Source organism: Cryptosporidium bovis, assembly GCF_009768925.1.
Source record: "Cryptosporidium bovis isolate 45015 chromosome Unknown contig_10, whole genome shotgun sequence".
NCBI lineage: Eukaryota > Apicomplexa > Conoidasida > Eucoccidiorida > Cryptosporidiidae > Cryptosporidium > Cryptosporidium bovis.
Window position 1 is genome coordinate 400,812 of NW_027125029.1, and position 20,214 is coordinate 421,025.

Sequence of the window (20,214 nt, forward strand, 5' to 3'; positions counted from 1 at the left end):
CAATTTACAATTATTTTATTTATAACAAATATGTTTTTAGTATTTTTTTCTATTTTTCATTATTTACAATCATTTTTATTTCACTTTAATGTTGAAACTTCATCAAAAATTCAATTGTATCTTTCTTTAATTATTGTTTATTAGTGTAATCTATTTATTGCGTTTTTATTCTTAGTCTTCACTTGCTATCATTTTTTTTAACAATTGCTTCAGATTCAGTTTACTTGATTTTGAGTTATTTTCATATTTGTTCTTCTCTAATTCTTTTTTTTCTTTCAATTTTTCTATGTTATTACACATTAACTTTCTTCCTTTTTCTAACTCATTTTTCATATTTAATATACTTATATAGTTGCACTTATTGTTTATATTATCGGATTCATTTACATTTGTTGTTCCCTTTAATTTTTTTGTTTCTTTAATTATTTCAATATATAATTCGTCCAAATATTGTATATATTTATCATTTAAATTTTTATATTCATTTTCAATATTTATTCTATTTTTTTCAATTTTCACATTTAATTCACGCCTTCTTTCTTTAAATTTATTTAATTTATCATTCCACATATTTTCTATATGTTTTTTAATTTTGGTAAAGTAATTCTCAACTTCTTTGTTACATCTGTTCAGTAATTTTTTGTTTAATTCATCAAACCTATTAATCATATTGTCTAGATCCTTTTTTTCTTCCAACTTAATACTTGATATTTTTAATTCACTTGGCAGCATTTCTGTCACTCCTTTCTCAGACTCTAATTTTGTTATTGAACTATAATTCGTCAATGTTATACTGTCATCGAATTGATCTGGTGAATAAAGTATTGTATTATTGTCATCTAGACTTATTTTCTCTACCGAATTTAATGAATATTTATTTTCATAGGCAATTTCTACATCGGTCATATCTTTTTCTGTATAATCAGATATACGATAATCGCAAATATCCAAAGATTCTAAATCACTAGATTCATTTATAATTCTGCTATTTATTTCTTCGTTTACAGTCTGATTTCCATTCTCTGTTCCATCTGGTATTTCTATGTTATCATTGTTATTTTCATGTACCCTCATTGTTTTTTCGTCAATTTTTGGTATTGATTTCTTTTTTTTCTTATATTTTTTTTTAATCTGTACTACTTCTGGTGTCATTAACTTGTGATTGCTTCCCTTTGTGTGGTCAAATTTACCATTAATTTCATCATGCCACTTATTAAACAATTTTTCTGACCTCGTATCCAATGAATATTTAAGTTTCTTACTTTCCAAATCATTTAAACGTTTACATTCTTCCAATATTGGATAATTATTATCTGTAACAGCTATCTCCTTCGGAACAATTGTTTCCGCTTGTATTTTTTCAACATTTCTATTCAATAAACTATCATCTCCTTTTTCATTATTTACTCTTGTTGGACATGTAGTCTGATTTAATGTATTTACTGTTGTTATTTCTTTATTTGAATTACTTCCATCATCATACTTAATCTCGTCATTACCTATTTTTGACTCTAAGACTCCATTGGTTACATTATTTCTGAATTTTGGTGGCGTTATTATATCAATACTTTCTTCTCTATAATCTTCTATTTCTTTGTTCTTTTTCCTTTTTAACATTGTTTTTTTTATATTGCTTACATTTTTATCTTTAATAATAGTGTTATCATTATTATTAATGTTACAAATATTTAATTTTTCAACTTCTATATCGTTATGCTCATTAGGTTTTTTTTTTTTTAACATTTCATTATCCTCATCGTTTTTCTTTTGTATTCTTCCCCTTTTTAAACAAGACACTCTTGTATTTGATTTATTTAAACTAGGAATTTCCATTGTTTTTACAAATGCGTTATCATTTGATTCTACAAATTCTTTACATGTTTTAGTTTTAAACTTGTTCTCTTTTTTCTCTGTAATAAAATTTAATTTAGACTCCTCGCTTTTTAATTCCCTTTCATTATCGATTTCTTCGTCTATTTTCATCATTTCACTCATTTTTTCACTGTTACCTTCTGTGTTATCATTTTTAGCTTTTTTAATTGTTTGTATTTCAGTATTTTTTTGCTTTTTTTTGCTTTTAATACCTTTTTCAATGTTCTTTTTTTTCGTCTTATTTGATTTATTACTAACAATTTTACCTTCTAAATTATTGTTTATTTTGTTCTTATTCAAGTCGTTATTATTTTTATTATCACTTTTTTTATTAGTAGCCTTACTATTTTTCTTGTCCTCTAAATCACAAGTTTTATCAGTTACATCACCTAATGTATCAATTTTAATTTCTTTGTTAGTGTCGCTTAATATCTTTCCCTTTCTTTCTCTATTCACATAATTTGTTGTTTTCACTGATTTTAAATTGTCCTCTTTTCTATTAATATTTTTTAATCTATTATCATTATTATTGCTATTATCATTTACATTAATATTCTTGTCAATAGTCTTTTTTGGTGATTCACCTGAATTTATTTCACTTTTATTTTCTAACTCACCATTTTTATTTACATAGCCAATACTTGTATTATTTATTTTATTCTCTGAATTATTTATCTCCTCCATTTCCTGTGTTAATTTTTTTTGTTCATTTAACAAGCCTATTATAATAATATCTGCTTTATTTTTTTGATTTTTTTGTTTGATTTTCTTGTTTTTCTTATCTTTTCTATCATCATTTTTTGACAATGGTAAATCTACATTATAGTTTTCATTTTTATTGATTTCTCTGTTATTCTTCAATTTAATTTCATCTTTTCTACACTCTTTAGATGTTACAAAACTAACTCTTCTAACTTTATCTTCTTGAAATATCTCTGGGGTTTTATCATTAGCAAAATAATCTTTGTTTTCATCTCTAAAATTTTTTGTAGTTGCTATTGACATCTTTATATTTTCAAAATTTATCATGCTTGGTTCAACACTTTCTATAATATTAAATTGTTCATTAATCAGATTAGACTGACTTATTAAAATTGCTCTTGAGTCTGCAATAGATACTTTCCTAGATGGTGTTTCGTTTTCTCTCATTCCGTATATTTTTTCAATTTTGCTTGCTCTGAACAATCCCATTATATGATTGGCTTGTTCCTCATCTATATAAAAACTGATTTTTAATATTTCATTTTTCTTATCTTTTTCTACATTTTCAATATTTGATGCGAATAAACCCGTCCAACTTTGCTTAATTTCAAGTAATTCATTCAATACTATATTAATACTTAGTTCGCTTTCTATTTCATTATATAATACAGATTTAATTGTCCAATATGGTATTTCAGCTGATGATAAGTGTGGTTTTAATTCTTTTTCAGTGTTATTGCTATTATCAACGATATTTGTGTCAGTAATTGTAGCATTCCTTAATTTAACATAGTCATCTTCGTCTATATCTGAATGAAATGTTATACTAAAAGCACATATATCTATATCTGTCGTTAATTTTATATTTAATATACTCATATTCATTTTAATTCCAGACAAAGACCATATATTCATTCCATTTCCATTACATGTTTTATTCCACGGTGTAAGTAGCCCTCTAAATGAATAATCAAAATTTTCACCATTAATATACCTAAGTTGTATTAATCCTTCTGGCCATGATGATCTAAATGAATTTATAAAGTCAATATATTCTTCATCTACTGGTTTTCTTTGCACTCCTCCAAATTCTATTTTTTTTAATATACGCCATACTAACTCTCCTAATATTAGTTGCAATTCAAAATCCGGACAATATAGGAATCTATTTATACAATCTACCAGTTTATTTGAATCGAATTTAACATTCTTTTTTTGAATACTATTAATTTGTTGTATCATTGTATATGTTTCAGCTGCATATCTACTAGATAAAATGTAACTGTGACCTATAAATAAGTACTCAAGCACACCATTACAGTTCGACCTCTTAGGCTCTATTATTGTAAATAAATCAAATAAACTAAAAATGTATTTTTCAAGCATCATATCATCTTTCATAAATATTGGAACATGTTGATTCAAGTAGTTCTTACCTGCCTCATTAAAGCTTAGTTTATTATTCAATAAATAATATTCATCTACCCATGACATGAAAAAACCTGTTATATTTCTTAACATTGTAGCAAATTCTAATTCTACAATCTGGTTTTTTTTTGATAATGACACCATTTTGTAATATACATTAAGTAAAATTTTAACATTTTTTTCTTCTATTTCGTTATATTTTAAATTATTATTCTGTATTAATGTCCATACGAACCTCAAACAACTATTACAACACGACCAATTATTATCGATAAAAGACTGATTTAATGCTTCAAATATTTTATTTATTAAACTTTTGTTTATTTTAGTTGAATTGTTGCTACCATTTTCTAATATATTTGATATTACATCCTCAATTAATATACATAAACCTCCACTATGCTTTACCCTTTCCAACTTTTCCTCAAGTTCTACTTGCCAAACCATTGATAATTAATCACATATATACATGTATATATATATATATTTTTTTAATTTTGCCAAATATTGTTTCAATTTAAATTTAAATTCAATATTACTTCATTACTAATAGTTTAAAAAAACTATATAAGGTTAAAAAAAGAAAGTAATAATCGTAGTAATAAATAAAATGACCAGTTTATATACATGCATGCATACATGATTACTTATGTCATACCGGGGTATCCACATGTAAATTATCAAAAAATAATAATAATTAATAGAAATATATTTATGTATATAAAAAAATATTGAATTAAAGAAAACTCTTACTACTTGCTTTATTCTTTATATTTTTACTTATAAAGTCAAAATTAATACATAAATTGTGACAACATATATATATATATATATATATATATATATATAGAAATTAAGAAACATATTAGATATTCACTTTAAATGACATTTCATATTTATTAATTTCATAATTTATTTCCTATAATAATCGATAAAATTTATTATCCACTTTAGTTTTTAGATTTTTTTTAATCTAATTGAAAAAGAAAAGAATAACTCAGTTTTATTATATTTTTTATCTAATGTTAATTTTATATTGAAGTAACATTTTACTGAATTTATAATGTTTTTTCTTTTCCTTCACCTAATATTTTTCCTTTTTATTTGACATATGTAATGCTGCATATCCCGTGGGTGGTGCTTCTTCAATAGTAATCATTAAGTGTTCGGCGTCAGATTCTGGTGAGAAAAATAATTAAAGATGTTATTCAGTGTTTTTTAGTTGATAATAATAAATTCACTACTTACCTTGAATAGCAAGTTTTTCAGCATCCGTTAAGGCGGACCCACCAGAAATGTCTAAACTTGAAGAACCTATGATTAAATTGGTTTATTTTATGACTTTAAAGTTAATATTAAATAAAGTTACTTACCTTCAACTTCAGCAGGAATTTCGATGGTATCTTCCTCACTTTCAACATTAATTTTGGGTGTCATTGCATTTTGGGCAGCAAGTGCTTGCTTTTGTATAATTTGAGATATAGGTTTCCCATTTATTGCGAGAAATGGTTTACCTAGAGTACTATCCTTAATAACAATATCTATTCCACTTGGCTTTAGTAATCCAACATTACTACCGGCAAGTATATTTTGTTCTTTTGAAATTTCAGGTAGTTTACCTGTTTTAATGCCAGTTTTTTCACAAAAAACAAGCTCACTAATAGCATTCATCCATATATTTCTCATGTTTCTGTTTTTTGTGCATATATTATGTCCAATACCTGTGTTACTCCTAATACCAAAACATATATCTGATAAACTTTCTAGTGGAAGCTCAATAGATGAGGGTGACAAATTTACTATAGGTAGCTTTCCTCTATACAATTGGAACTGACCATTATGAATTATTCCAGAGACTCTTTCCAATGAATCTGGATCACCAGGGATAAGTTGTCTATCTAAAAGTCCTTTTAAACCTTCACCGCAATCTCCTTTTTCATTTTCAGACACGTTTAAAAATGAACTTCTTATTGTTCCTACGAGTGATTGTATTTCGTTTCTAGTATAGCCTTTGTCGTACATTTGATTTAAAACGGACTCTGTAAGACCAAGATATGTTTTTGCACATTTCACAATGCTTATTGATGCAATGAATAAAACAGTAATTGTAATTCTTGTCATTTTGTTGAAAAGCTGTAAATCAAAATTGTGTGTTTATATATTATTTTATAAATACTAATTATTAGTACTTTAATTCGTTAAGAATTTTAATAAAATTCGATTTCTACAATCGCACTTGTGTTTGACTCTAAAATAAATATACTTACTTTATAAACATAAATATGTAAATATTTATTTTATATATTTGTACTATGTTTACAAGGTAAATATATAAAATATACAATTGTATATATTTAATATATTTATACCTATCTATTTATATATCTATATATTTATCTATATATATATATATATATATATATATATACATATATATGCATATATATGTATATATTATACATATACTTGTGTATTTATATTTGCTTGCTCATTGATTTAATAGCACTTAATTTGTTCTATACCGGTAACTTTGCAAACAATGTGGAAGTATGCATGTATGCATGCATGTATTTAAGAATTGAACATATAATTTAACACAGAATAAATTTGACTCAAATCCGAGAATAGATAATAAATATTACATGAAACAATTATTTTATCACTTATTTAGAAATGATTAAAAAATAATTCATTCTCTAATTAAAGTAGAACATATAAAGTATAATATTTAAAAGTTTAAGTAGGAAGGAAAAAAATAAAGTTGGGAATAAAATAAACAATAGTTAAAATAGCACAAAATATAAATTGGTTAATATTAAATGAAATAATGATAAAAACTTAGCATAGATGTGTTTAAATAACCAGGAAAATGAATAAACCATTTGTAAACTTATTTATTACAATATTATTTATATGTGAATTTATAGAGATTAAAATAGGTATCGTTACATCACAAACAGTAACAAACGCTAGTATAGTAAATTCAAGATCAGTGTGTAAAGAACCAGATTTTTATGATTCTGAGACAGATACATGTTTATCGAAAGTAAATGCGATAAGTAGTACATGTCCAAAGAATTGCCAAAAATTTGGCCACTTGTGTAGGTGTATAGATGAAATATCAATGCAATCAATATGCCCTAGTGACTACTATCTTTCAGATAATAGTAAAAAGTGTATTAAGGAAGAAAAAGTAGCACCTTCAATTGAATGTGGCAGAGGTTTAAAATGGTCAGAAAATAAGAATATATGTGTAGGAGTAAAACTGTCAACACCAGAATCGAGATGCAGTAAAGAGAATTCAATATTAATAAATGGAGTATGTTTAACATACAATAAGAAAAAAATACAAGATATCTGTGATGAAGGATATATAAAAAAAGAGAAGTTAGAACATAGTGCAAATAATAACATAAAATTGACTACAAGGGGAGTTAAATCTGGTTTTCAAAATAGTAACAGTGAAGAATCAAAATTATCAGGTATAAATAACAATGTCAATGGAAAAACAACTTATTGTATAAAGGAAGTTAAATCACAGTATAACTTAGAATGTTCAAATGGGTTTATAATGGATAAAGAAAGTTCAACATGCATTGCGCAGATATTTAGTGATCCAGAGCCAATGTGTTTAAATGGATTTGAGTTTGATACAAAATCAGAGACATGCGTAAATAAAACTGAGGGTGAGCCTGTAAAAAGGGTTTGTCCAAAGGATTATATTCTAGAAGGCTTTCAATGCGTTCAATCTTCATTCTCAAATCCAGAACCGAGATGTAGGGATGGATTTATATTTAGTGTTGAAGAAGGAACTTGTATAAAAATACTGAGAGAACCTCCATCATATAGGTGTCCATCAGATTCATATATATTCGATGGAAAACAATGTGAGTTAATCAAGGTAGAGAAGTCAAGTATGTATTGTGGTAATGATACAATCTTAGATGAGAAAACACAAAAATGTTATAGAAACAATATATTACCGGCTAAAATGGCATGCCCAATAGGAAAACAATATGATGAGATTAAAAAAAAATGTTATGAAATACAAATTAGAGAATCAACAAAAGTATGTTCGTCCGGCGAGATTTATATTAAAGAAAAAGATGTATGTGTAAAATATGAGGAAAAAAAGGCTGAGAGAGGTTGTCCATATGGCTTTAACTTAAATGAAGCAGAACAAATGTGCATACAAGAAAATTTTGAGGAACCTAAGTTGTATTGTAAAGAACCATATTCATTAATTGGTGGAGATTGTATGTATAGTGCAGAATTAAAACCAGAATATGTCTGTCCTGATAATTTCGAATATAATGAAAAAAAAATGGAATGCATTTTGCAGAGTATAACACTACCTGAATATGGCTGTCCAGAGGAATATAATGAATACATAGATAAGTGTATCAAACAAGTAGAAAAAAATCCCATAAGTGTTTGCCCGGTGAATTCCAAATTAAACTCTGATTCAAATGAATGCTTCACAATGAAAAAACCGTATAAAGAGTGCCCAAATGGATATAGACCAACAGATGAATCAATTACAAAATGTATACAGGTCATAAATACCAGTAATATACAAAGACAAGTTAACGGAATCACAAATAATAATCAAATTAGTTCGCATTTAGGATATAATAATAAATATAATTTAGAGGGTGCCAATCAAAGAAAAAATAATAATAATAACAGAAGTAACAGTAACTTAAATAATAACAATGTAAATTTAAATCAATTTAGTGTTGTTGGTGGAAATAGAAAGCCACATAATATCAAGACTGCACCCAGACCAAGAAATAATATGAATAATTAACATTTTTACAATAAAAATATATTAAATAAGTTAAACATGGTAAACAATCAGTATTATTGGAAGATATGTAGAAATAATGTTGATATTACTACATTTTTGAATGCAAGAAACCAATGAATAATCGACATTTTCACAACCGCTTAAATTCAAATTAATTAAAAAAGTCGTTGACTTGTAAAATTAAAATATATATACTATAGTTAAAAATACAAAATAAACTGATAATAATTGATGCAATAACTGACATTTGTCTTTCAAGTAATATATTTAAAGAGATATTTATAAATATATATCTTCTTAAGTGTTATTTTTTATACTTCCATTATTAATGCTTAATAAATTAGTTTCTGGAAACAACGATAGCCCTGCAAATAACACACTATATTGTAAGAATCTGAATGATAGAATTAAAAAAAAAGACCTTAAATTGCTTCTTTTTGAATTATTTATACAATATGGTATTATAGAGAAGATAACAATAAAGGGTGGAAACAAATTTAGAGGTCAAGCCTTTATATTGTTTCAAGATATAAATAGTGCAATAAATGCAAAAAATAGTATTGATGGAAGGAATATTCTCGGTAAACCTATAAACATAGAGTTCGCTAGAACCGAATCAATCATTAATCCTAAAATAAGTAACTCAAATACAAACTATAGCATCAATTCCATTCAAGGACCTAAATTACCTCAAAATAAAGACGATATCTAGTTATGAAAAGACTCTAAATTTTAGTATTATTAATTGAAATATTTGAAAGAGAAAATAGTGTACTTCATATGTCTAAAGTTACAAAGAGTGATCATAATATTTAATTCATTCCTATTGCCGAAGAAAGAAATATGAGTTTTATTCTATAATTTCGGCATCTTGCATGAGGGACTTGGATCATCATTTGAGTTATTTGTCGACCCAAATCCAGATTCACCTCTAGATGTTTTTTCATCAAGTTCTTCTACAACATTTAAAGTTATTTTCTCACCATTAAAAGCGACTAGCTGGAAATATCTTTCTCCTTTCTTTACTTCGAAATCAAAATTCTTAATATTATCAACTGGAGCCATTATTTCACCTCTATATCCAGCATCAATAAGACCTACTGAATTACTAAGTCTAAGGGGTGATTTACAAATAGATGATCTCGGAATCAACAGATAACTTAATGGTTTGTCACCGTCTATTGAATAGGCAGCTGCTTTAAAACCCAGTTTAATAAATACAGTCTCACCTGCCTTTATCATCTGATCTTCAATTATAAATAAATCAAGACCAGAGTCTCCATCATGGAATGTTTTATGATTTCTGTAAAGTTCTTCTGATATGGGATTTAATGGAAGTAATGATAATCTCATTTAGACTGAAAATTATACCAGACTCTTTTAAACAGTGCCTAAAAAATGTCTTTTGTTTTATTATATTTAATTTTATTGTTTGTATTATCTATATTCAACAAAAATAATTGTTAATTTACTTGACTTACACTATTAAATTTAACCTTTTTACACATAAATTACACATTTATGGGTAATTATTTATAATCAGGGTACCCACTATATAATTTTGCCCCCTCTCCCGCATATAAGAAACATGAACTTGTAATACAAAAAAAAGAAATAAATAAAAAACAAAACCCTAGATATATAAGTCAGTAGCCATATGTATTTAATTAATAATACTAAAATATGTATGGGGTGAGGGGGGAGGATAGGAAGGGTTACAAAACAAGATATTGGAAAAAAAGTTAATAGTTAAAATTATCATTGTCACTTTTAAGTCTAGTTTTCTCTATTTATATTTCTAATAAGAACCTTACATAGGCCATCTTTTGAACTATTATTTATTTCTGTGCATTGCAATTCAACATATTTTGACACCAACATGAATGGTAAAAAGTTCGGAGGATCCACTTTTTTAATTGAATCAATATCAACTGGCAATGGATTTTCTCCCTTAAGTTTTCTTTGTTCATTCTCAACTCTTCTTCTTTCCACCATTTGTTTAATTAAATATTGTTGTTTGTTATAATCCCTGTGACTCTTAAACAATCTTTCTTGTTCAACCGACAAAGCATCTATGGATTCTGCAAGGTTTAATAGTGACTTGTCACATATGTCTAATGAATTTTTAGAATTAAGTGTTAATTCAGAATAATCTACTGTTGATTGTAATACGTCAGATGAAATCCAGTCTAGGAGAAAGGCTTCAGATAAAACGGGATATTTAATGTGAATAGGTAACTCTGTCAATATTTCATCTAGACTTGTAGGTTTTAAGACATGAATATTGTTTTGTTCCTCCTTAAGTTTGTTTGTTGATTCAGAATTCAATATATATGCTTTAAAAGCATTATTTTTACCTTGATATAATAAATCTGGATCTATGCTTAATAAAACAGCATTTTTTGTTTCAGAATTGTGATACGATAGAATATTTGAAATTATTCCAACATCTTGAAAGTCATCTAAACGTACTACTTGATACCATCCCAATACAAAGCAGTCTGATCTAATTTCATGCATTACATCTAACATAGAAATCTGATACTTTTCAATTTCATCCATTATCCTCTCTTCTAGATCTAATTTTTCTGCTTTATCTAACTTTGTACTGTTATAATTACTCATTAATGAAGGTAATAAATCCTCTCTAGTCGGAAGTTGGAAACAAGTAGTTATTTCCAATTTACTTCCATATTCCATGCCCAATAACTGACCTGAAGCATTCATATGAGGATAATTTTCAAAGCAGTGTTTAACTATTCTTAGCATAACCGATATATCTATTTCAACTGATATTATTGTTGTTTTACCTGTTGAATGCTTATAATAACTAACTCCAGACGTCGAACTGGAATTAGAACTAAAATTATTCTGATTTTGTGTCATATTGTTGGACATGTTGGTTGTTGCTCCAGATGCAGTCTGATTTACACCTGCTTGTTGTTGCTGTAAACCTGATTGAGAGGTCTTTAAATATGATTGGCCACTCTTTACAAAGCTGTTATTCACAAAAGTAGTTCCCGATTGTACTACTTCTTCTTTATGTTCCTTATCCTCAACCTGACGGTTTATTCCCCAACCTACATGAGGTTTACTTACTTGAGATGTATTATCCAATGTATTGGAATTTAAACCTAAAAACCCATCTTTGCTATTCATCATTAATACCTTTTTCTATCAACCAAATATCTAGAATTTTCTCAGAACAATCTACTTAAATGATATTTTTTTACAGAACAAACAGATTCATTACCTGAACCTTTATTTAAACATAAACATTTTCAACACATAAATAAAGACTTTGGCGCCTTGGCGTCACTTTTAGAGACGTGCTATTCATTATTATACCGGTATCAAATAACAATGAAAAAAAAATTTTTTAGATCTAAGATGAATTAGTATATATTTTGTCTATAATCAAATAAAAATAAAACATACAATTTGATTGTACACAACTTTAGTATTTAGTATCATTTTTTTATGTTAAAGTAATCTGATTTTAAATATTATCAACTTATTATCTTCCATGTTCATTAATAAAACCAAATAGTGAATCAGGAAGATCCAACTTAATATTTGCGTAAAGATTATCATTACAAAAATATCCGGTTGGTGATGAATTATTATAAGAAACACTTTTGATTAGATGGCTTTTAGTCGACGTTCTTCTTAGATTTAAATGAGAAGAATCTAATTTGTAGAATAAAAATTTTGATAATCGATAAATGTTTGAATTATTTATGCTTTTATTCGTCGTTTTATTAAACTTTATTAAGTTAAAAAGTTCAGGTTTAATTGACCACCAGCTTTTAAACCCATTGTCATTAGTTGAATTGATTTGAATATTATAACAACTCGGATGATACTGAGAAATTATTTGAATAGAGATTGAAAAGCAAAGTGAAATATTATCTACTAAATTTATCGTGATAATATTACCATCATCTGAATTTTCTATTATTTTGAATACCTCGATTAGTTTCGTCAATATTGAACTTAAAACAACACTCTTAATTTGACAACTATTACAACTTTGTTTTCTTTTAGATATTGAAACTTCATTTTTATCGATTAATTCTTGCCCATTGTCATTGTTTGTAAGAGTAATCAAAATTTCTGATAGTGCTGGACGAGAGAACCAAGATAGTAAATTATAATCATTCCAATTACATCCTATTAGTGTTTCTACAACATGATTGCATATTTGAAATAAAACATAACGGGAATTTACACTATTTTCAGATTTTATTATTGTAGAAAATATAAGCCTTATGGAATATGGAAAAATACTGTTCTTCTTGTAAATTATATTATCAAAGTTTTCATTATCATCTGACACATTGTTAGTTGCTGATTCTAATTGATTATTTCTCTTATTATCTGAATTATCAAATAACATCATAGTAATGTTCTCAGGTTTACACAATTCAATTATAGACTTGAAAAAAATAACTATTATTTCGAAATCCTCCTGATCTAAACATCCAGAAGATATTGCCTCCCTAACTTCGTGAATGTCGGGAATTTTTTCAAGTATTTCCAAATACCTCTGTTCAGCATTAATCCCATCAAAAAAGTCACTATTGCCACATTTATTATCGTAAGTAATATTAAATACATCATTCAAAGAACATTTTAATCTAATTTCACTTATTACTTTTTCTAATTTATTGAATTTTTCTTTTTTTAATGAAATATTTTCATGCTCATCCTTTTGACTATCTTCAAATTTATCAATATTTGGATTGACAAATTCATTTGAATTAGGAATAATAGTACTTAAGAGTGAAAAAAAATCTATTATTGAATCCTCATTTTCTTCCATTTTTAAATTAAAATTTAATTTATAATCATCAAAGTATTTTATTTTAAATATTTATTTTAACAAAAAGTCATAAGGGCGCTGATCATTCAATTATTAGATTATCCATTTTCCAGTATAATAAAGTACTCTAAGAGTCTCTAAAATATAAGTATGTATCATCTTTGAACTTTTTTGAGGATTTTTTGGATCATGATTTATTATTTTGATTGGCCATCTAAACTCGTTATTTATTGTTTTATTAAATATATATTTTTGCTCATTAAAAAACATGTCATTATAATCATTTCCATGGAAATTTTCTACATTTAATATGATAGGAAAGAATAATCCGCTTGTCTTATACTTATTTTTATTACAAAGATAGTATAAATAATTAATCATAGTTGAGTTATTATTTGTTTCACCTAAATATTCTGGCTTTGGAAAAATATCGTAATGTATCATATCAAATATGTATGGAATAAAAAGATTAAAACCACAAAATATCTTTGATTTTCCTTGTTTTAAAGATTTTTCAATCTCAAATTGCACACTTTTTGAGATAATTTTACACTTGTTCATGTAACTGTCTATATATGTGTTAAAATTTGTTTTATCGTTATCATTTGAAATATTAAGTGATAAATTATCAATAGCATTACCTAAAACAAGAGTTTCACTAATTGTCTTTGTTTGAATTATATTTGGAATGTCCAGATAATAAGATAGATCAACAGATGTTGATGATTTATTTGTACTGTACATTCCAAAAATAATTGGAATTAAAGTTAATTTTGAAGTGAATATTTGTTTCATTATGCGAATATCCCTTGAAATATCTTCGTTTATATATAAATTCACTGAATTAATTAACTTTTCTATTGTAATCTCATCAACATAATCATATGTATTCGAATTTTCAAGTGACGAGTTTATTATCTTATTAATAATATCATTATTATAAATTTTACACATAATAAGCAGTTTTTTTACATTAAATGTTGAACTAAAGTAATTATCCTTCACTTCCAACATTACAATAACAATTATTTATTCGCTTTTCTGTTTTTTTTGTTTCTTAAATTAATGTCAAAACAATATTATATAAATAAAATTATTACAAACATTTAATTCAGTATTAAAACAAAATAGTAGATTAACATAATGTCGTAGAAAAAAAGTTCTGGTTAATCCATACTCTTTTTTTAATTTAATAATATATCGTATAACAATGGTTTATGTATGTTCCAGTATCTATATACTGTTTTATTTAAAAATAATTAGTCGGATAAATTGAACTCAAAATATAATAAAATTAAAAGGGTTGTTGCTATACTTCCAACATAACAATAATCCACCACTCAAATAATGATTTATACAAACATTTATTATTCCTAATTAAAAAAATAATAAAATAGTTTCGATTCTTATCTAAAAAAATTAAAGGTTTTGTATAAAAAATGTTGCGGTGTTGTTTGGCGCCATGTAACGATATAGATTCTCTGGGTATATGACAAAAACAAGGAAATCAGTTTTAAAGTACTTTTTCCTTAGAAAACAATAAAATAGATATATATATATATATATCTAAGAATTGCATTTATTAGGTTGTTCATTTATGAATGCAGTTGAAGAAAAAAAATATTTGAGGAGTGAGATAAATGGTTTAGGTTTGAATAGGGGAGAGTTATACTTAACATTAGATGAGTTACGATGGATACAATTAGAGATAAGTTCAGAATATGGATTTGTCATTTCACCAGCAAGTTTTAAATCTCAGAAGAACAAGAAAAGTAGAGGTAAGAGTGGTAATGAGTCTGAAATAAAAGGTTCAAATGAATCAACTACACAATACTCGAATAAAAAACAGAGAACAAATTCTGGTTCTGCAAAACTACAAGGATCTAGTTTAAGCAACGACAATTGCGAAGAAAGATCAGTTTTCTCTCACCTTGGAGGAAGCGATACACATTATGAAGGTAAACTAACTCGTCAAAGTTTAAACATGAGAAATAATAATAATAATGATTTAGTAGAAAATAAGGTAACAGAATCAACAAATAAAAAAATAAGTAATATAGACTTAAGCAATCTAAAATTAATAGATTTTAAGCATTATTCATTAAATTTATTAGATAAATTAAGTAAAAACACGAATGCGAGATGGTTTTTGCAACCTGTTGATCCTGAATTAGATGGTGTTCCAGACTATTTTTCAATAATAGAAAATCCGATGGATTTTCAAACAATCAGAGAAAAATTAGTGCAAAATATGTATAAGAATCCATTTAAATGGCAATTAGACATGAGACTTGTATTTTATAATGCACTAAAATATCACAAGGAGAAGAATACTGTTAGACAAGATGCTTTATCACTAGCCATAGAATTTGAGAATAAATGCAGGGACATCAAGGAGGTGAATCCATATTATTATAGCTTACATATGGAAAATGAAGTTGATCTGCTATCTGATGATGGCTTTACCAATGAATTAAAGAATAAACTTTCATTGTTTAATGAAGATATATTAATTAAAATATATAGAATACTTATAAATAATTATGATAAAAAATGTGCTGTTAACAATAAAATTGATATTGACATTGAGGTATCTCCTGAATTAATAATTGAAAGCTTGAAGGATAAATCAGATATTTTTCAAGAACAGATAATACTGCTTATAGATATGATCATTAATTTAATTAAAAAGAATGAATTAATTAATAACGGTAATCATGGTAACGAAATAAATGACCTAGTTAAAACTGACGAAGTAACTTCAAATAGTAACTACAATATTGATGAAAATCATATTAACATTACCTTAACAATTAAAGAAAATAAACTTAAATGTCAGGATATTATTCAAGATGATGAAAATATAGCAATGACTCCAAGTAGTGATGAATGCAGTGACTTAGAAGAAAATAGTATTAAAGTAAATACCTCAAAGAAGAATGATAATTATTATAAAAACGAAAGTAATTATTCAATTAATGAAAAGGATGAAAGTAGCAGAGAAGGAAATATAAATAATTCTGATTTTAATAGTAGTGAGGATCAAGATGGATTATATTCACATGGAAGTAGTAAGGAAATACTAAATTCGTCATTTTCTAATAACTCGTTTTCCATTCCTCCACAGGAATCAGCATGGGGTGAATGGAAAGCCAAAGTCATTCAGGATAGCACAGTTGCTCAAAGGGAGAATGCTCCAAAGAAATCTAAAAGGGAAAGAGAAGCAGAACAGGCAGATGCAGAAATTTAGCCTAAAAATAAATGCTACTGAGTGTATGTTGCTATCATATTCCTTGACACCTAGAAATTTATGTTTATCCATTTCAAATATTATATACCATTCTAACAGGAAAAAAAAGTCGTTTTTAAACACTCACTTTTTTTGATATATTTCTTTTCCATTATATATTATCGAGGTAAATTTGAGTAATCTGCTGTTTCTTTACCAAAAAATGTATTTAACGATATTTGTCAATCTAACAATGGAAATTCATTGTCGTTTATGTATCTAACTGTAATTTGTCTTCCACCGAAATATCTTCCGTCAAATATTTTCTTAACGTTTTCAGATTCTGAGGTGTTTTCATACTGTATCCAGACATTTCCATCTATTTCGTTCAAATCTTTCTTCATAAAACAACGTATTATTTTACCAAATTTTGAGCATTCCTCCTCAACATCTTTCAAAATTTCTTCTAATATTTGTTCCTCCGTGAACTTCTCCCCATATTCGGCCTCATTTTCTGAAATTGATTCTTTTAGTGTTTCTCTAGTAAATAAGTTACTCATTAAAAGATATCTGGTTGGTTTGTTATCGTTACCAGTGTTATATTTATTTTCTTGTATATTTTCATTTATTTCAGGTTCAAATGATGAATCTAATCTAAAAGATTCACTAGAATTATTGCTATTATTATCATTTTTGTTATTCACTGAAGTTAAATCTCTAACTCCAGACTCGATATTTTTCGTCTCATACTCCTTCTTCATTAAACCTTTGCTTTCAATAGTACTATTATTATTTGAGTCATGAATTTTTACTATATCCTTGGTCTTTTTTACACCAACCAAGTTGCTGTAATCGATGTGATTTTTAATTGTATTCTTTGATAATTTAATATCGCAATTTTCACTTGAAATTTCAACTGATATTTTCTTTCCAGCAATTTCAAAATTATCAAGGGCTTTAATAGCATCATGTCCTTCGATTGCCTTCTCAAATTCTACAAAAGCATACCCAAGATGTTCATCAGAATCCAAGTCTTTTCTTATCTCAACTTTAGCAACTTTCCCAAATGTCGAAAATAAACTTTTTAGCTCATCTTCATTTATTCTACTCAATACATCAACAAGACCGTCAACTTTGAGGATAAGTGGTGTAGTTTCAGCTTTAATTTCCTCAATTTTTGCCAATTTTGCAGCCCTATTTTTTTCAGCTTGTGAAGCTTGAATAGTAATAGGACTATTCATTATTTTTTGACCACTTAATTTTAATGCTTTTAATACTGATTCAATATTATAAAATTCAACATAACAAACACCCTTGGATCTTCCTGATCTATTATCTCTTATTATTCTTATATCTCTTACACTTCCTGCATATGAAGTAAAAAAATCATACACATCATACTCGCGTGCATTCAAGTGCAAATTTAATACCAGCACTGTTAAATCGTCTCTATTTGAATATTCTAAATCTTTTCTAACCTTATCTATAATATTATTGTTTTTTTCTATATTGAATGAGTTATTACACTCTATTAATTTTCTTTTGTAATAATAGTTGTGCCTTTCTGATGATTTAGTTAATGATCCTGATCTTGACCTGGTTCTAGACCTTGATCTAGAACTAGATCTTCTCTTAAAATAGTTATTTCTATCTTCTCTATTTGCTCTATATTTATCATTGTTGATATTGAAGTGCATTATATTATATCCATTCATTCTATTCCCATTATATCTACTTCCATAATGGCATTCACTTGTGCTACTAATGTCATTTTTTTCATTATGATATAAATTTACTCTATTCTCATGAGTTTTTCCATTTCTGGAATAATTTCTATATTTATGATTATTTTCATCTGAATACTTATTTTTATTCATTATAAAAAAATAAATAAAATAGATAATAAAAATAGTAATAGATCAACTCAATGTTTAAATGTCCATATAATTCTTTTGTAAATGTCAATTTTACCTACCTCATTATTCTTGTTCTCAATTTAATATTTATTTTCCAACTTAATTATAAGTCAAACAATAAAAAAAATATAACAAACGAACAATAATAATAAGATTATATGACCAACTTAAAATAGCTTAAATATAAATCTTAAATGAGCTTGATTGTAGTATTTTCAATAGTATACCTTGCAATTAAATGTTATTATTTGTCGCAAAAAACGAATATTAAAGTCTACCAAATATACCCGAAAATAAATATATATTCTTATAGGTCAAAATATTATTCGGTTTAAATTTTAAAAAAGTAATTAAGTACATATATTTTAACAGTTGGCTTATACCAAATTAGATGTTATTAATATGAATTCACTCTTATCACACAAAATATCGGAATGTTATTAATACAGATATGTAAAGATTATATTGTCAATTTGTTAATTTATTTCTATAGTATGTTGTTTACAAGAGCTTAGCTATTTTTCCTTTTGCAAGAATCCAGTTTGAATTGATTTCATATAAATTGATTAAATGCAAACTTAACCGCCTAAACAAATTAGTAACTACCACCGGTATAGATCACAAATCTAAAATTAATAAGGAAATTACAAAAAAAAGAAAAACATGGAAAACATGGAATGCAAATAAAATCTATGAAGATTTGGTTTCATTTTCAATGATAAGAGTAACAGGGCCGTCGTTAATTAGATTAACTTCCATTTGCTCTCCAAAAAAACCAGTTTTAATTTTTTCTGGATTGTACGATGTTTTAAATTTATCAACAATACTATTAAAAATAACCGAAGCGTCTTTTCCATTCATTGCATAATGAAAGTCAGGTTTTGAACCATTTTTGACTGTACCATACAAAGTAAATTGTGATACAATAAGAATTTCATAATTTTTATCCTTTACATTTAGTTTCCATGGAAGATTGTTTTCTGTCTCATCTGACCAAAGTCTTAGCGATAAACACTTTCTAACGAGGTAATCTGCATTTCCAATAATATCGTCGTTCCTTATTCCAATTAAAAGTAGTAATCCAGGCCCTATTTCAGAAAATTTATCATTTACCCTTACAGAGGCGCTTTTTACCTTCTGTAGAACTAACTTCATTTTTGATTAACAATTACAATAATATGTTGATATCAATGATACCATTGAGTCATAAAAAGTTTATTGTAGTTAATACAATGTTTTCTTTCTTTAACCTATTTTTTATTTACTTTTTACTCTACGTTGGTTATTTAAGAAATACATTAAAATGTCTCATTTAAAATTCACAAAAAAAATGCCGGTATAAATATTTGATTTCCCATCAATAATATTTTAAATTTTATTTAAATGTAGATCTCGATAATTTATTAAAAGAAAAATAGAATAATTACTTACT

The 20,214-nt window shown here is 26.3% G+C and overlaps 11 protein-coding genes across 11 annotated transcripts; 3 read left to right on the plus strand and 8 right to left on the minus strand.

The window, feature by feature from the left end:
• Positions 1 to 171: 171 nt before the first annotated feature.
• Positions 172 to 4,449, minus strand: FG379_000289 (uncharacterized protein; the record flags this gene model as incomplete). Its single annotated transcript, XM_067325699.1, has 1 exon — positions 172 to 4,449. The coding sequence occupies one exon, from the start codon at positions 4,447 to 4,449 to the stop codon at positions 172 to 174; it is 4,278 nt and encodes a 1,425-aa protein (XP_067183243.1).
• Positions 4,450 to 5,086: 637 nt separating this feature from the next.
• FG379_000290 (uncharacterized protein) lies at positions 5,087 to 6,123 on the minus strand (the record flags this gene model as incomplete). The annotated part of the gene is made up of 3 exons (XM_067325700.1): positions 5,087 to 5,181; positions 5,251 to 5,316; positions 5,376 to 6,123. 3 exons carry the CDS (start codon positions 6,121 to 6,123, stop codon positions 5,087 to 5,089), a joined length of 909 nt encoding a protein of 302 aa, XP_067183244.1.
• Positions 6,124 to 6,871: 748 nt separating this feature from the next.
• Positions 6,872 to 8,812, plus strand: FG379_000291 (oocyst wall 5; the record flags this gene model as incomplete). The annotated part of the gene is made up of 1 exon (XM_067325701.1): positions 6,872 to 8,812. The coding sequence occupies one exon, from the start codon at positions 6,872 to 6,874 to the stop codon at positions 8,810 to 8,812; it is 1,941 nt and encodes a 646-aa protein (XP_067183245.1).
• Positions 8,813 to 9,140: 328 nt separating this feature from the next.
• FG379_000292 (uncharacterized protein) lies at positions 9,141 to 9,524 on the plus strand (the record flags this gene model as incomplete). The annotated part of the gene is made up of 1 exon (XM_067325702.1): positions 9,141 to 9,524. One exon carries the CDS (start codon positions 9,141 to 9,143, stop codon positions 9,522 to 9,524), a length of 384 nt encoding a protein of 127 aa, XP_067183246.1.
• A 143-nt stretch (positions 9,525 to 9,667) lies between these two features.
• FG379_000293 (deoxyuridinetriphosphatase bacterial origin) lies at positions 9,668 to 10,165 on the minus strand (the record flags this gene model as incomplete). The annotated part of the gene is made up of 1 exon (XM_067325703.1): positions 9,668 to 10,165. One exon carries the CDS (start codon positions 10,163 to 10,165, stop codon positions 9,668 to 9,670), a length of 498 nt encoding a protein of 165 aa, XP_067183247.1.
• A 423-nt stretch (positions 10,166 to 10,588) lies between these two features.
• FG379_000294 (uncharacterized protein) lies at positions 10,589 to 11,971 on the minus strand (the record flags this gene model as incomplete). Its single annotated transcript, XM_067325704.1, has 1 exon — positions 10,589 to 11,971. The coding sequence occupies one exon, from the start codon at positions 11,969 to 11,971 to the stop codon at positions 10,589 to 10,591; it is 1,383 nt and encodes a 460-aa protein (XP_067183248.1).
• A 358-nt stretch (positions 11,972 to 12,329) lies between these two features.
• Positions 12,330 to 13,637, minus strand: FG379_000295 (uncharacterized protein; the record flags this gene model as incomplete). Its single annotated transcript, XM_067325705.1, has 1 exon — positions 12,330 to 13,637. The coding sequence occupies one exon, from the start codon at positions 13,635 to 13,637 to the stop codon at positions 12,330 to 12,332; it is 1,308 nt and encodes a 435-aa protein (XP_067183249.1).
• Positions 13,638 to 13,730: 93 nt separating this feature from the next.
• FG379_000296 (uncharacterized protein) lies at positions 13,731 to 14,651 on the minus strand (the record flags this gene model as incomplete). The annotated part of the gene is made up of 1 exon (XM_067325706.1): positions 13,731 to 14,651. The coding sequence occupies one exon, from the start codon at positions 14,649 to 14,651 to the stop codon at positions 13,731 to 13,733; it is 921 nt and encodes a 306-aa protein (XP_067183250.1).
• Positions 14,652 to 15,234: 583 nt separating this feature from the next.
• On the plus strand, positions 15,235 to 16,887 carry FG379_000297 (bromodomain protein; the record flags this gene model as incomplete). Its single annotated transcript, XM_067325707.1, has 1 exon — positions 15,235 to 16,887. The coding sequence occupies one exon, from the start codon at positions 15,235 to 15,237 to the stop codon at positions 16,885 to 16,887; it is 1,653 nt and encodes a 550-aa protein (XP_067183251.1).
• A 221-nt stretch (positions 16,888 to 17,108) lies between these two features.
• FG379_000299 (splicing factor) lies at positions 17,109 to 18,743 on the minus strand (the record flags this gene model as incomplete). Its single annotated transcript, XM_067325709.1, has 1 exon — positions 17,109 to 18,743. One exon carries the CDS (start codon positions 18,741 to 18,743, stop codon positions 17,109 to 17,111), a length of 1,635 nt encoding a protein of 544 aa, XP_067183253.1.
• Positions 18,744 to 19,472: 729 nt separating this feature from the next.
• FG379_000300 (uncharacterized protein) lies at positions 19,473 to 19,937 on the minus strand (the record flags this gene model as incomplete). Its single annotated transcript, XM_067325710.1, has 1 exon — positions 19,473 to 19,937. One exon carries the CDS (start codon positions 19,935 to 19,937, stop codon positions 19,473 to 19,475), a length of 465 nt encoding a protein of 154 aa, XP_067183254.1.
• Positions 19,938 to 20,214: the final 277 nt, after the last annotated feature.